General features: G+C 37.2%; 1 protein-coding gene across 2 annotated transcripts; it reads right to left on the bottom strand.

The window, feature by feature from the left end:
• Positions 1–894: 894 nt before the first annotated feature.
• On the bottom strand, positions 895–5,025 carry LOC120108220 (DNA replication licensing factor MCM3-like). Of its 2 annotated transcripts, XR_005509682.1 has the most exons (4): positions 4,909–5,025; positions 4,503–4,738; positions 2,895–2,954; positions 895–1,520 (listed from the first exon to the last, which is right to left on the bottom strand). XR_005509682.1 is itself a non-coding variant. In XM_039121795.1 (3 exons), the coding sequence occupies exons 1-3, from the start codon at positions 4,989–4,991 to the stop codon at positions 2,944–2,946; spliced, it is 330 nt and encodes a 109-aa protein (XP_038977723.1). In that variant the 5' UTR covers positions 4,992–5,025; the 3' UTR covers positions 2,733–2,943. The 2 variants fall into 2 exon arrangements, 1 of the variants encoding a protein (XP_038977723.1); XM_039121795.1 differs by lacking the exon at positions 895–1,520 and having other exon boundaries at positions 2,733–2,954.
• Between the last annotated feature and the right edge of the window lie 8,711 nt (positions 5,026–13,736).

Raw genomic sequence — 13,736 nt, 5'->3', positions numbered from 1 at the left:
CCGGAGGAGCCGGAGAGGATCGCAATCGCGATCCTCTGTTCCGGTTCCTCCCAAATCGAATCGGGGCTGAAGTCGGCGAGGGCTGCCGACTTCAGCCCCGTATCTCACATATATTATTAAGTTAATTATTTATTAGTTTATTCTTCTTATTTAATGTTTTTGAATATTAGAAATTTAATTTATCAATTATATTTGTGCATCTAGGCTAACATCTTAGACATCCATCAGTAACAGTAAAGAAAAATAACCAAAAGCAAATGGCAAAGCAAGCTGCCTTCACTGAGCAATGTACATCCTTTTGTTTGCCAGCTTTGTCGACAAATGGTAAACCACATAGTATCCTAGCGGAAGCTTTAACCAAGTAACATTTAGAACATGGCTTGTGTTAATTAGAAAATAAAGCAGTTGGAATTAGTATTTCTTCGATAAACTACAAGAGAATGAATGGGGTACTGCAGTTCTGTTTTCTTCTTGAGCTGTATGGCCTCCTGATGGTAAAGAAAAGGTGAGAAAAAGGCGAGGTAAAGAAAACACCTGAGTTGGGCCTGCCGAGAAGCAATCATCGCAAGACATGGGAACAGAAGAGACCGTAGTCCAATGTCTCCCTGTTGGGCAGATGGATTAGCTCTTCTAGTTCTAAAACAGAAGCATATCCACCAAAAAAGTGACTGCTTTATCAGAGAAATAGGCATAAGAAAAGAGGGGGAAAAAAAACTAACAGTGCACACGAACCCAGGCATTTCATCGGTTTGATAAGTTGAAAATGTATGTACATGGAAGCACAAATTATGAATGCCCAAACCAACATTCCAATCATTATAATTGCAAGCCACAAACAATTGTTGACATTTGGGATCATCTCTTCTTATTACTCAGCTTGAAAAAGGCCTAATGTAACCAAGCCTTCATGTAGGAAAAGGCCACTCACCGAGGTTCGAACTCAGTACCTCTGCTTTAATACTATGTTAAAATCACCATTTGTCCTAAAAGCTTAAACTAATAGGATAAGATAGATTTAATTATATGTTTTATATTTTCTTACACCAATGTGAGATGACAACAAGAACACAGCCATAATTCGTCCGTGCAGTGGCCAGCCAAAATCACAGTGGCTAAACCGAGGTATGAAAAAAGCCGGCATGCACTAACTTATAGTCCAAGGGATGATAGTAACAAAACATACACCCCATCTTAATGTCCCCATGCAGAAGGAACGCAATACAGGTTTCGCGCTGGCTGAGATTGACATGTCAGGGGAAGGTGAAGCCAATAGCAACTGCAAGATGGGCAAACACATCATGTGAAACTGGCTCTTGTTTTTACTCAGCTCTTCAGAATGGGAGGCCGTCAGGTCAGCAACGCCTGGTACCACTTGGTTGTAATCTACTTGCAACTTTGCCTTCACCTCCAACTCCAGCTCTCCTTTGGTTGGCTTGAATAGTGTTAACTCACAGCAGGTAGGCCTCTTAGTTGCCCCAGCAGTTGCAGGATCCTAGAAAGGAGGAGAGAAGAGAAGGAACCTGGACAAGAAAATATCAGCAAATACTCAACTAAATCTTATGACAGTCTTGCATGAAAAAATGAGAGAACAGCCAGAATTGATAATCAGAGATCGCATTGCTTTCCAAATCACAACTATTTATGTGTAAAGATTTAGGTGGTGGGGTCCTCAGCAACTAATCAGATGGGGGAATGTGCAAAAGCTGTTTGGTAATCATGCGATACAGATTTGCTAAATTGATTGTGCTATCAATATCGTTTAAAAGAATCTCATCTCATTTTTGAGAGAAGATTGCGTGCTAGATTTTAAATTGTATGGCTGTATTAGAGAAGTTAGGTGGAGCTTGTGCAAGTAGCAAATCACCTTGGACAAGCTGTGCTTCTTCATGCCATTGGGCTGCGCTGACAATAGCGGAGATGAAATCAAGGATATGGAATAGAAATACTGCAACAACCCAGGACCTCATTCAGAAAAGCTAGCTGAAAAGTATTATTTGGGTTTCTTGGCTCTACATAAGTATTCAAAATCTACCCAGTGCATAGCCAATGTGGAACTAAATAAACTCGCATGAGTCCTCATATACTTTTTTCGTTTAAGCTCTGGCGTCCTCGCCAAGCTAAGGGTCCGAAGCCATGCAGATCCATTCATAAGTTCACAGGTGCCACAAATCCAATCATAAATGCAATGATCGGCCCGTCATCAGCCCCAATAGACCCATGCAGTGGTGTCCCCTAGTCCACATGGTCCATGGGCTAGGCCTGCTCTGATATAATTTGTAATAACCCAAGACCTTACCCAAAAAGACTAGCTAAAAGGTATTATTTGGGTTCTTTAATCCTGTATGAGTACTCAAGATCTACCCAATATATAGCCAATATGGGACTAAACACACGCCCGCACAGATCCACACAAATGCAAAGAAACTATTATAATATGAAATAACTACATGTCAGCTTAGTGAATGCTCTCTTTAGTCGACCTTGGAAATTAATTAGGTGGTATGTTGCATTTGGAGACAAGAGTGTTTTACAAGTTCCTTGTAGTGTTATAGGTAAACTGAATTGCCAATTTTTGAGGCTGAATAGAACTCTTACCGTTTCAAACTAAATTATTTTCTACCAAGCTTCTAATAATTTGCTCTTTCTTGATTCTACCAACTTTTCTCTAACTAGAAATGTGCCCCTTTTCAATATTCAAAAAAAAAAAACATCTAGTTTAAATAAACCAGAACTCTTATTCAGCAAAACAGGAGTCACCTGTACACCAGTATTCTTTTGCACATTTTAGCTCTTCACTCATGCATATTAAAATGAGAATGAAAAAGAGGCATCAACAAGATAACAACTACCTCCTTGGTAGGGATATAGATGTATGGGAATATCAGCTTACTCACACGTCATAGGGATGTGTTGTTACATCAATTGGAGAAATCTTTCCTGCAATTACGCACAACCTGCATGCACCAAATCAGTTAGGACTATTACAAAAAACTGTAGAACAGAAGCACAGAACATTTTACACATGGGCAGCATCATTATACCGAAAAATTAAGTGCATCTAAATCTGTTATTAAAAGAGTAAGAACTAGTAGATACAATAACACATGGGAAAATCAATATAGATTACTTATAAGAAACTAAATGAAAAGGTAGTAAATTCAAGAATATGGGAGATGGATATAAACTATCATATGTAGGTAAGGATAATAACAGAAATGGTGCAGAATAGTGGTGGATAAGAAAATAAAGGATGAAATTGCGGATGTACAAAGGATATTTGATAGATTAATAACAATGAAATCAGCTTTAGATTAGGAGATTATAAATGTAATCAGTATTTATACACCACAAGTAGGCTTAGAGAAGAGGATAGCAATTATTTTGGAAAAAATGAATGAATTCAAGCACTTTCATGGTCACAACTAACAAACTAGCGGCAAGATGTTTCTAAATCTAAGGTCATAAGTTACTCAATGACTAAGTTATATTAAAGGGCTTCATATGCTGTCTCCTAAGAGAAAGTATCACAAGCATATGCAAAAAACCAGGGATGATCCCTGCTATAATCAACACAATTCTGAAATGCGAGAACCTTCTTTTTGGGTGACCGTAGTCTTCATTTCTGTATGCTTATAAGGAATTCATAGTTGTGTGTATACTCTTGAAACTAGATTGAACTCTTAAGAAAATATAGAGCACAAACACCGATAAAAATATAAAAACTAGGTATCTCTAAGCAAAAGAGGATCAAAGCTGAAAGCTTCTTTTCCATGAGGTCCCACTTCAATTACATGGTACAAGGATCAGAGTAATGGCTATATAAAGGTCCTCATTCAGCCAAAGAACTAAGAAGTTCATGATATTACTCCAAATAAAGTAAAACTCCAGAATAGTCCTAAGCCTAGATGTATAGTAGGTGTATAACATGTGTCACAGTGTACAACATGTGTCACAGTTTATAACAAGTCATTTGATGTATAATTAATACTTTTCTTAAAAATGATGAAAATATTTGCTTTCTATTACAGCACAAGTTTTGAAGCTGAAGCCTTCAATCTCTCATGCTTTAACATCAACTAGATTTTGGATCATATAGATATGCAAGGTTTCAGGACCTCAGATATGCCTTTTGAGGATGAAAATGAGCCACCATCTTTTTTGCATCGAAGATGTCCATAATTTGTTCCAAAAGGATCCACTTCAGCCAACCTCGAATAATACGACATCCACCTCACAGCGAGAACAGATTCCCAAATATCATCAATTGCCATCTATTAGCACATGACAATTAGCAAACTTTTCAGAATAGACACTAAAATGCATAACCTGATCTTCCATGTTAAGTTGCTATCTGATTATAACCTAAAGACCATCGAAAACTTCAACAATTTAATTAATAGAAGCAACCAATTTTGCATGCTACCAAGTTGTTCAGCATTTGATTCTTTTTGAAAAGGAATCGTTATATTGACAGTGGTTTGAGGATTGGAATTAGAAAGTACATTTGGTGACAATGCCCTCAACGCAGACCATGGAACCAATGAAGGAGGACATAAGATCCCTAGGAGTGACTTTGTGGAACCCAAAAGATCTGCTGAAGCCAGCAAGCACACGCTCCCCTTCCTTCAGGTATTTCGGTTCCATGTAGCCAGTGACCTCCGTCAGCGAAATCAACCAATAAAACCAAACACTATAAAAATCTGGTATCTTCACAAGGTTTGCACAAGATCCAAAGAACCTGAGGGCAATAAAGATTTAAAGAAAGGGGATCCACATAAGGAAATCGGAACAGAGATACATATTAGGGTAAAAGGGCATCGATTGCAAAGACTGGAGGAACCAAACAAAGCAATTTTAGACACAGATTTAAACAGAGTTCTAATAGGTAAGGAAAGGGTAGATTTTGACCACCGGGCGAAGTCGAGGCTGAAGTTGCGAAGGTCGTCGATGCCGACAATGAGGTGGCGGCGCTTCTTCTGGTTCTGGATCATGCCCTGCCCCTTATGGCTTTCAGGTATAACCCCCTTACCCACCTGAAAATCTTACGAAAATTGCATAAAAATCACGAAAAAGGAGACACTTTTAGAGTCCATTCAAACAAGAAAACGACAAGGAAACCTACATCCGATCCAAGAAATCCAAGAGGGCTCGCTTGTGAGGCCATGGCTTCCTCGTTAACGTCCATCCCTCCCGTCGCTCGAGAAGTGGGCGGAGCATGGGATGCGACTCGTCGTCGCATTTTGGCGGGAAAGTATCTGGGAAGCACCGATGGGGCTGCGACGAGATCATCGCCGTCCAAGAAAGGGATCAACGAACCAAAATGTACCACCGCTGCCAATTTGCCCCAATTTGTGCAATTTCCGGAATTTTTATCAATTTTCTTGTGCGACGATTTAAAATCAGCATGCACAGAGAGGGGAAAAAAATTCCCATAGTATTACTCATGGTTTATTGAGTTTGTTATCCCATAGTATTACCTTTTTTTTTTTTTTTTATTTGGCCTCTGACAAGGCCACTATACTTTGCATGACGCTATCTAGTGTTGTCGTAATATTATGTCTGCCAACGTTATTTCAAAGCGTCGGCAAATTATGACGCTGGAGCCAAAATTATCAACGCTTCTACCTAGCGTCGACATATAAATATCAGGATAGCCAACTTTTCCTGTAGTGTTGCTTTTGTAACATATTTTATTTTACCTAACCAGTGTGGTGAGTTTGATTCAAAGAAAGTAAAATATATTAAAAAATTGAAGCATGATCCAATGCCGAATGCTCTTAAGTGAGAGACCGAGTAACTTGTGTTTTTTTTTCCATCAATTTGCTTCATGCTTTCATTTTGGCCAGATATTCCTCCTATTTTAGAGTTGATAATTGAAGAAAGCTTTGCATTAGCATAAAACGAGCATATTTTTGCATGTTAAATTAAAATATTTGGTGATGCACCAATCTAAAGCTTGAACTTAAAAACTCTCCCAAGAAAAGGAGGGGCATGACCATTGGTGCACCACTTAGATCATAATTAGTTTTCATAATCCAACTATCCACATACCAGACTATTTTGATTTAAAAAGCAGCAATATAATATAAAAATTAAAAGAGGTCTTTTTTTAATGCTTACAACATGCTCCATTAACTTGATAAAATTTTATTTTGATTGCGAGATTTTTATTCTTGGTTTGTCCTTGGATTAATTTAAAAGAAAATGGAATTCATGAGTAGTTGCAATTTGAATTGTTATTGTGGGGTGAGTTTTGAATATTCTAATTGAAATTGATATTTTTTTTAGTGAACTAAGTTTGATAATCAGCCATTATTATGCTTTGACCGGATTTGAACACTTGATTAACTGAGCATATGGTTTTGGTATGGATCTTGTTGAATAGCTATATATTATGGATATTTCATCATGGAATAGAAATATGACACTATCTTTGTCTTTTCATCGGTGGAAAAAATGACACCACCATTATCTTGCCATGTTATGGACCAGAAATGTAATACTATCATTGTCCTATCATAGATTAGATATGCGGCCATATCACGGGCTAGAAATATGATAATATTGATATCCTATAATGGGGCACAAGCATGATTATAGCTAATAAGTTGAATTCATTGATATCAAAGTAGATTATGGTATTAGTTTTGGAAACTAGGAAGAGTATAAATTCTTTTATCTGATAATATTTCATTGAGTATTTTGATACCTTTATGAGAAATTTAATTTCTTATATGTATTATCACTCTAAATATATTCTTGGGAATGTGTGCATAGGGCATGCTTACTTAGCTGTGCGCCAAGATCACTTATGTTTCTTTATAGAGTAGCAGGACAACTAACGCCAATGCAGGTTCAGATTAGCCGTGAGATGGAGTGATCATTGAACGAGTTGTAGTACAATTTTTATCTTGCATTTGCTATCTGTGAGATTTTGGAACTAGGATAATTTAGTTTCATAGTTTGTATTTTTGGATGTGAATTTTGCTAATGGAGATTATTACCTTAAATTTATGGCTAGCATGTTAGATTTATATTTGAGAACTCGATCATTTTAAAGTTAAAGCCATAATGTACTCTAATGTTTCAGATAATTATTTATTTTATCCATTATTATTAAGTTACTATACAAGTTTGAGGCCTTCTATATCCCACTGGGCTATGCCTTGTGGGATATGCACTATGTCATACGCCAGCTTATTTGAAAGATTTAGATTATTACAAATGCTATTAGAGCAGACTCAGCCTATAAGCTGTATGTGACTAGAAGACACTGCAACATGGGCTCATTTGGGAATAACCATAGGCCGACTATATTATTTATGATTAGATTTAGATCTTTAGCTTAGTAAGAATACTAAGGCTTAAACAAGAGTAGTATGTAAGAATTTATACAAATATGTATTTAATTTCACATCAGTTATACACTAGGGAGGTCATAAGTACTTATACAGGACCAAAAATGCAAATAATATTTTCTAATTATCCTTTTTGGATGAGGTCACGGGTGATTGGAAATAATATTAGAACATATTTATCCCATGACCTATGTGTGACTAGAGGATACTGCAGCACTAATCCTTTTGGAACTGATTACGACACGATTGTACTGTTTGTGATTATATTTAAAGGTAGCAATGCCTAACAACTTAACCTGTTTAACTTGATTCAATCTATTGTATGTCGGGTTAGGTTATTTGTTTAATAAAAATGGTTAGGTTCGGATCTGTATTTTTGATCCATTTAATAGATAGATCAAGTTTGGATTAACAAATTTTTGATCTAATCCTATATCCAATCCGTATCTAGTCGGACCTGACCCAAATGCCACCCCTATTTATATTTGACTAGATTGGGACTCTTAGCTTGGTGCGTGAGCATTGGGGTTTAAACAAAAAAAGTATACAAGGATTTGTACGGGCATTGTATTTAGTTCTATTGATATGTGTTGGAAAGATAAAACTTGGTTGGTACAAGTTATATCTAGTATAACCATATAGCAAGTTTGATCAACATAGGTTTTTATTGACTATACCTGCTTTCTAATAACTACCCTGCTTTCTAATAACTACTTGATATAAAGCTTCTTCCAAATACTTTATTTCCCAACCAAATACTTTTCATCACTATTAGATTTATAAGTGTACATGACACATTCTAAAGAAGACACATTTGCTAGAAGTGAAGCCAGGCGTCAACAGAGATCGTATTAAAAATGCATACTTTCTGGAAAACTGTTAGTTGCTTATATAAAATTGTTTGAGATTATTTTCCTCAAGTCTTTTCTTTGAAAGAAATATCTCGAGCTGCTCCTCTTCTCAATCTTGAAAATCCTATTTAAAATTAATTTGTTATGATAAATGATGTCACCATTAAAAAAATTAGAAATGCTATACCATTTCATGCTTACAGGTGGCATCTACTTTGCTCATAACTTAAAAAAAGGAAAAAAAAAAAAAAAGAATGCACTCAAACAAAAGATGCCACCATTAAAGAAAAAAACAAATACTACAAAATTGCAAGCTTACAAGAGATATCTACTTTGCTTAATAGCTTAATAGAAAAAAGTTTGCATTCAAACATGATTGTTGGACCGAATTGTTGAAAGTTAAGATATCGTTTGAAGAAACCTCATGGAAAGTTTTTTGTAAAAAAACAATTAGGCCTCATCTATAACAACCCAAGACCTCACCCAAAATGGCTAGTTCTAAGGTATTATTTGGATTCTTTTGATCCTGTATAAGTACCCAAGATCTATCTAGTAAATAATTGATATGGGACTAAACACACGTCCGTACGGGTCCTCACATACTCCCGTTTAAGCCCTGACGTCCTTGTCAGGCTAAGAGTTCAAATTCATTTCAATCTAATCACAAACGCCACGATTGGCCTATGGTCAGCGCCAATAGATCTGTGCTGTTGTGTCTCCTAGTCTACATAGGTTATGGGCCAGCTCGGCTTTGATACCATTTGTAACTATCCAGGACCTCACCCAAAATGACTAGTTCGAAGGTATTATTTGTGTTCCTTGATCCTGTATAAGTATCCAAGATCTACCAACGAATAACCGATGTGGAACTAAACACACGTCCGTATGGATCCTCACATCATCGACTCTAAGAAATAAAAATTAATAAAAAGAATATCTAACCTCTTTGAGAAATGAATATTTGAGCAATTTTTAAGAAATGAAGTTGATTATGGAACTCATCAAGTCAAGGTTTCCAATACCGACTCAGGTTCATTCAACATCTTCTCAAGACTCTCATGTTGAATCTAGTAGAGAGAATAGGTGGGGAGATATCCCCAATTTGGAAGGATATCTGCCAAACATTCCAAAATATCCTAAAAATAGTCTTATTAGGATAAGTGCAAAAAGTAAGAGAGAGAAGGGATATTTCTATTCCAATAGAATTATCTCATGTAGTAGGAAAAAATTATTCTCTTCAACTACTATTTTGTGTTCTTATTCACTCTTTAAACACATACAAATGTGGGAGGTAATTTTGTCCTTATGATAAAATCTAGATTATTGTGAAAACTGATGCACTCATTTATTCTCTCTATTCCTCCCTACAACCAAATATTGAAAAGTGGCTTATCTCCTGAAATATCCTAGCTTTTTTATAGTATATAAGAGTACCCCTCCGAAACATATCTCCCCTACCAATGTAGCCTGAATGAATATATAACATGACTATGTTCCATGATCAATAATGATGTAACTATAAACAAATATCAACCTGCAGAAATAAAAGATAAACTGCAAGGCTATTTTCCTCCTCTTCTATCCAAAACCAAAAAACCTTGCATAATCCTTGCTACGAGAAATTATTGCCTACATTGCATGCACTATGTAGGTGTGCATGCTGTTAATCATCGTCGTTGGTTTTTGTGATACCGGACTCTAATGCTTTAATTGACACTGGATTTCTGAAAAACCTAATGCTGTTATTGGGATAGTATTACCTGACATTTTTTTATGTAAGTGTTGCGGGAAATCATACCCGAAAGTAACCGCGAACCAAAAGGAGGAGCTTCTGCTGCAGTGCGGTGGCGGACGGCTGTCTTCGATGGACCTGCAAGAAGCCTGGGCCGGAAGATCCGGCGAAGACCCTCCGATGCTTAAGTCGGAGAGGGATCTTTAGATATTTTAATGGAGAGATATTTTCTGACAAGGGGAGAAGATGTCTCTCTCCTCGGAGTTCCTTCCTCTTTATAGGAGAGGGTGTAGCGGTTACTCGCAATCGGATGTGATTGCACAAATCTTGGGTTAAATGAATTACTTTAGATGGCACGGAATTTCAGGCTAGCTGGCAATCGGTTGAGTTCACAAGGATTCAAATATTGACAGTCGTTATTGCGGAGACTGCAGGATTTGATCCCGAATATGAAGGATTTAGTGACCCCTTCTTTAGGCAGACCGACTTGACTGTTGGTCCACTGGAGTCTGCCCAAATTGAAGGACATTTGAATATTAGAATAATATAAAAGTCCCATTTTTGGCTTGCACTCTTCACATCGATAGGCTATTGTAATCTCTTTTTCTCAAAAGGCAGCTCTATACGTTCATGCATTTCTTGTGTATACCAATCAACATGCTAGCTACGTCTAGATTTCAATAGTTGCGAGGAAAAATGGTGAGTTTGCTGTTCATATCAGGGGCAGGAAAAACCATCAGTTTACCAGGAAAAACCAGCAATGGCAACCTAAAACGAAGAACTTTGAAAGGAAAATTAGGGTAGGCCCGTTAAAACGGGAGAAAAAAGGAAAAACGAGATTATTATTTTTTTTTTAAAAAAAGGTTCTATTACCTAGGGGTCTGGGTGCATTTTGCACATGAAAGAAGCATTCACCTTTCTTCCCGAGCAATCGAGCAACCACTGGTTCTTTTGATATCTCTGCAGTGAATGATAGAGTCCGAAAGTGCATTGAGATCAATGCATTGGGTGATCAAATGGTGTTCGTGGCAAGGAAGATGAATCCTTCTTTCAAGTGTAAGATACAACCCGGATCATTTATTTGAAGCATGTTGATAGGAGTATCTTGAATACAATTTGGCACAATGTTGAGCTAATAGAAAAAAGTTTGCATTCAAACATGATTGTTGGACTGAATTTGTTGAAAGTTAAGATATCGTTTGAAGAAACCTCATGGAAAGTTTTTTGTAAAAAAACAATTAGGCCTCATCTATAACAACCCAAGACCTCACCCAAAATGGCTAGTTCTAAGGTATTATTTGGATTCTTTTGATCCTGTATAAGTACCCAAGATCTATCTAGTAAATAATTGATATGGGACTAAACACACGTCCGTACGGGTCCTCACATACTCCCGTTTAAGCCCTGACGTCCTCGTCAGGCTAAGAGTTCAAATTCATTTCAATCTAATCACAAACGCCACGATTGGCCTATGGTCAGCGCCAATAGATCTGTGCTGTTGTGTCTCCTAGTCTACATAGGTTATGGGCCAGCTCGGCTTTGATACCATTTGTAACTATCCAGGACCTCACCCAAAATGACTAGTTCGAAGGTATTATTTGTGTTCCTTGATCCTGTATAAGTATCCAAGATCTACCAACGAATAACCGATGTGGAACTAAACACACGTCCGTATGGATCCTCACATCATCGACTCTAATAAATAAAAATTAATAAAAAGAATATCTAACCTCTTTGAGAAATGAATATTTGAGCAATTTTTAAGAAATGAAGTTGATTATGGAACTCATCAAGTCAAGGTTTCCAATACCGACTCAGGTTCATTCAACATCTTCTCAAGACTCTCATGTTGAATCTAGTAGAGAGAATAGGTGGGGAGATATCCCCAATTTGGAAGGATATCTGCCAAACATTCCAAAATATCCTAAAAATAGTCTTATTAGGATAAGTGCAAAAAGTAAGAGAGAGAAGGGATATTTCTATTCCAATAGAATTATCTCATGTAGTAGGAAAAAATTATTCTCTTCAACTACTATTTTGTGTTCTTATTCACTCTTTAAACACATACAAATGTGGGAGGTAATTTTGTCCTTATGATAAAATCTAGATTATTGTGAAAACTGATGCACTCATTTATTCTCTCTATTCCTCCCTACAACCAAATATTGAAAAGTGGCTTATCTCCTGAAATATCCTAGCTTTTTTATAGTATATAAGAGTACCCCTCCGAAACATATCTCCCCTACCAATGTAGCCTGAATGAATATATAACATGACTATGTTCCATGATCAATAATGATGTAACTATAAACAAATATCAACCTGCAGAAATAAAAGATAAACTGCAAGGCTATTTTCCTCCTCTTCTATCCAAAACCAAAAAACCTTGCATAATCCTTGCTACGAGAAATTATTGCCTACATTGCATGCACTATGTAGGTGTGCATGCTGTTAATCATCGTCGTTGGTTTTTGTGATACCGGACTCTAATGCTTTAATTGACACTGGATTTCTGAAAAACCTAATGCTGTTATTGGGATAGTATTACCTGACATTTTTTTATGTAAGTGTTGCGGGAAATCATACCCGAAAGTAACCGCGAACCAAAAGGAGGAGCTTCTGCTGCAGTGCGGTGGCGGACGGCTGTCTTCGATGGACCTGCAAGAAGCCTGGGCCGGAAGATCCGGCGAAGACCCTCCGATGCTTAAGTCGGAGAGGGATCTTTAGATATTTTAATGGAGAGATATTTTCTGACAAGGGGAGAAGATGTCTCTCTCCTCGGAGTTCCTTCCTCTTTATAGGAGAGGGTGTAGCGGTTACTCGCAATCGGATGTGATTGCACAAATCTTGGGTTAAATGAATTACTTTAGATGGCACGGAATTTCAGGCTAGCTGGCAATCGGTTGAGTTCACAAGGATTCAAATATTGACAGTCGTTATTGCGGAGACTGCAGGATTTGATCCCGAATATGAAGGATTTAGTGACCCCTTTTTTAGGCAGACCGACTTGACTGTTGGTCCACTGGAGTCTGCCCAAATTGAAGGACATTTGAATATTAGAATAATATAAAAGTCCCATTTTTGGCTTGCACTCTTCACATCGAGAGGCTATTGTAATCTCTTTTTCTCAAAAGGCAGCTCTATACGTTCATGCATTTCTTGTGTATACCAATCAACATGCTAGCTACGTCTAGATTTCAATAGTTGCGAGGAAAAATGGTGAGTTTGCTGTTCATATCAGGGGCAGGAAAAACCATCAGTTTACCAGGAAAAACCAGCAATGGCAACCTAAAACGAAGAACTTTGAAAGGAAAATTAGGGTAGGCCCGTTAAAACGGGAGAAAAAAGGAAAAACGAGATTATTTTTTTTTTTTAAAAAAAGGTTCTATTACCTAGGGGTCTGGGTGCATTTTGCACATGAAAGAAGCATTCACCTTTCTTCCCGAGCAATCGAGCAACCACTGGTTCTTTTGATATCTCTGCAGTGAATGATAGAGTCCGAAGTGCATTGAGATCAATGCATTGGGTGATCAAATGGTGTTCGTGGCAAGGAAGATGAATCCTTCTTTCAAGTGTAAGATACAACCCGGATCATTTATTTGAAGCATGTTGATAGGAGTATCTTGAATACAATTTGGCACAATGTTGAGCCCCCCCCCCCCCCCCCCAAAAAAAAAAAGAAAAAAAAGTTTTTTTTTGTGTACATACCCTCCTAAATATTAGAATTTATGTGAACACCCTTCTAAAATTAATATTTGCATATATATCATCATCAAACACTTGTTTTGTATATAT

Source organism: Phoenix dactylifera, unplaced genomic scaffold, assembly GCF_009389715.1.
Source record: "Phoenix dactylifera cultivar Barhee BC4 unplaced genomic scaffold, palm_55x_up_171113_PBpolish2nd_filt_p 001230F, whole genome shotgun sequence".
In the NCBI taxonomy this organism is placed as follows: Eukaryota; Viridiplantae; Streptophyta; class Magnoliopsida; order Arecales; family Arecaceae; genus Phoenix; species Phoenix dactylifera.
The sequence above is the reverse complement of the archived record's forward strand: the minus strand, read 5'-3'. Positions and strand labels throughout refer to the sequence as shown.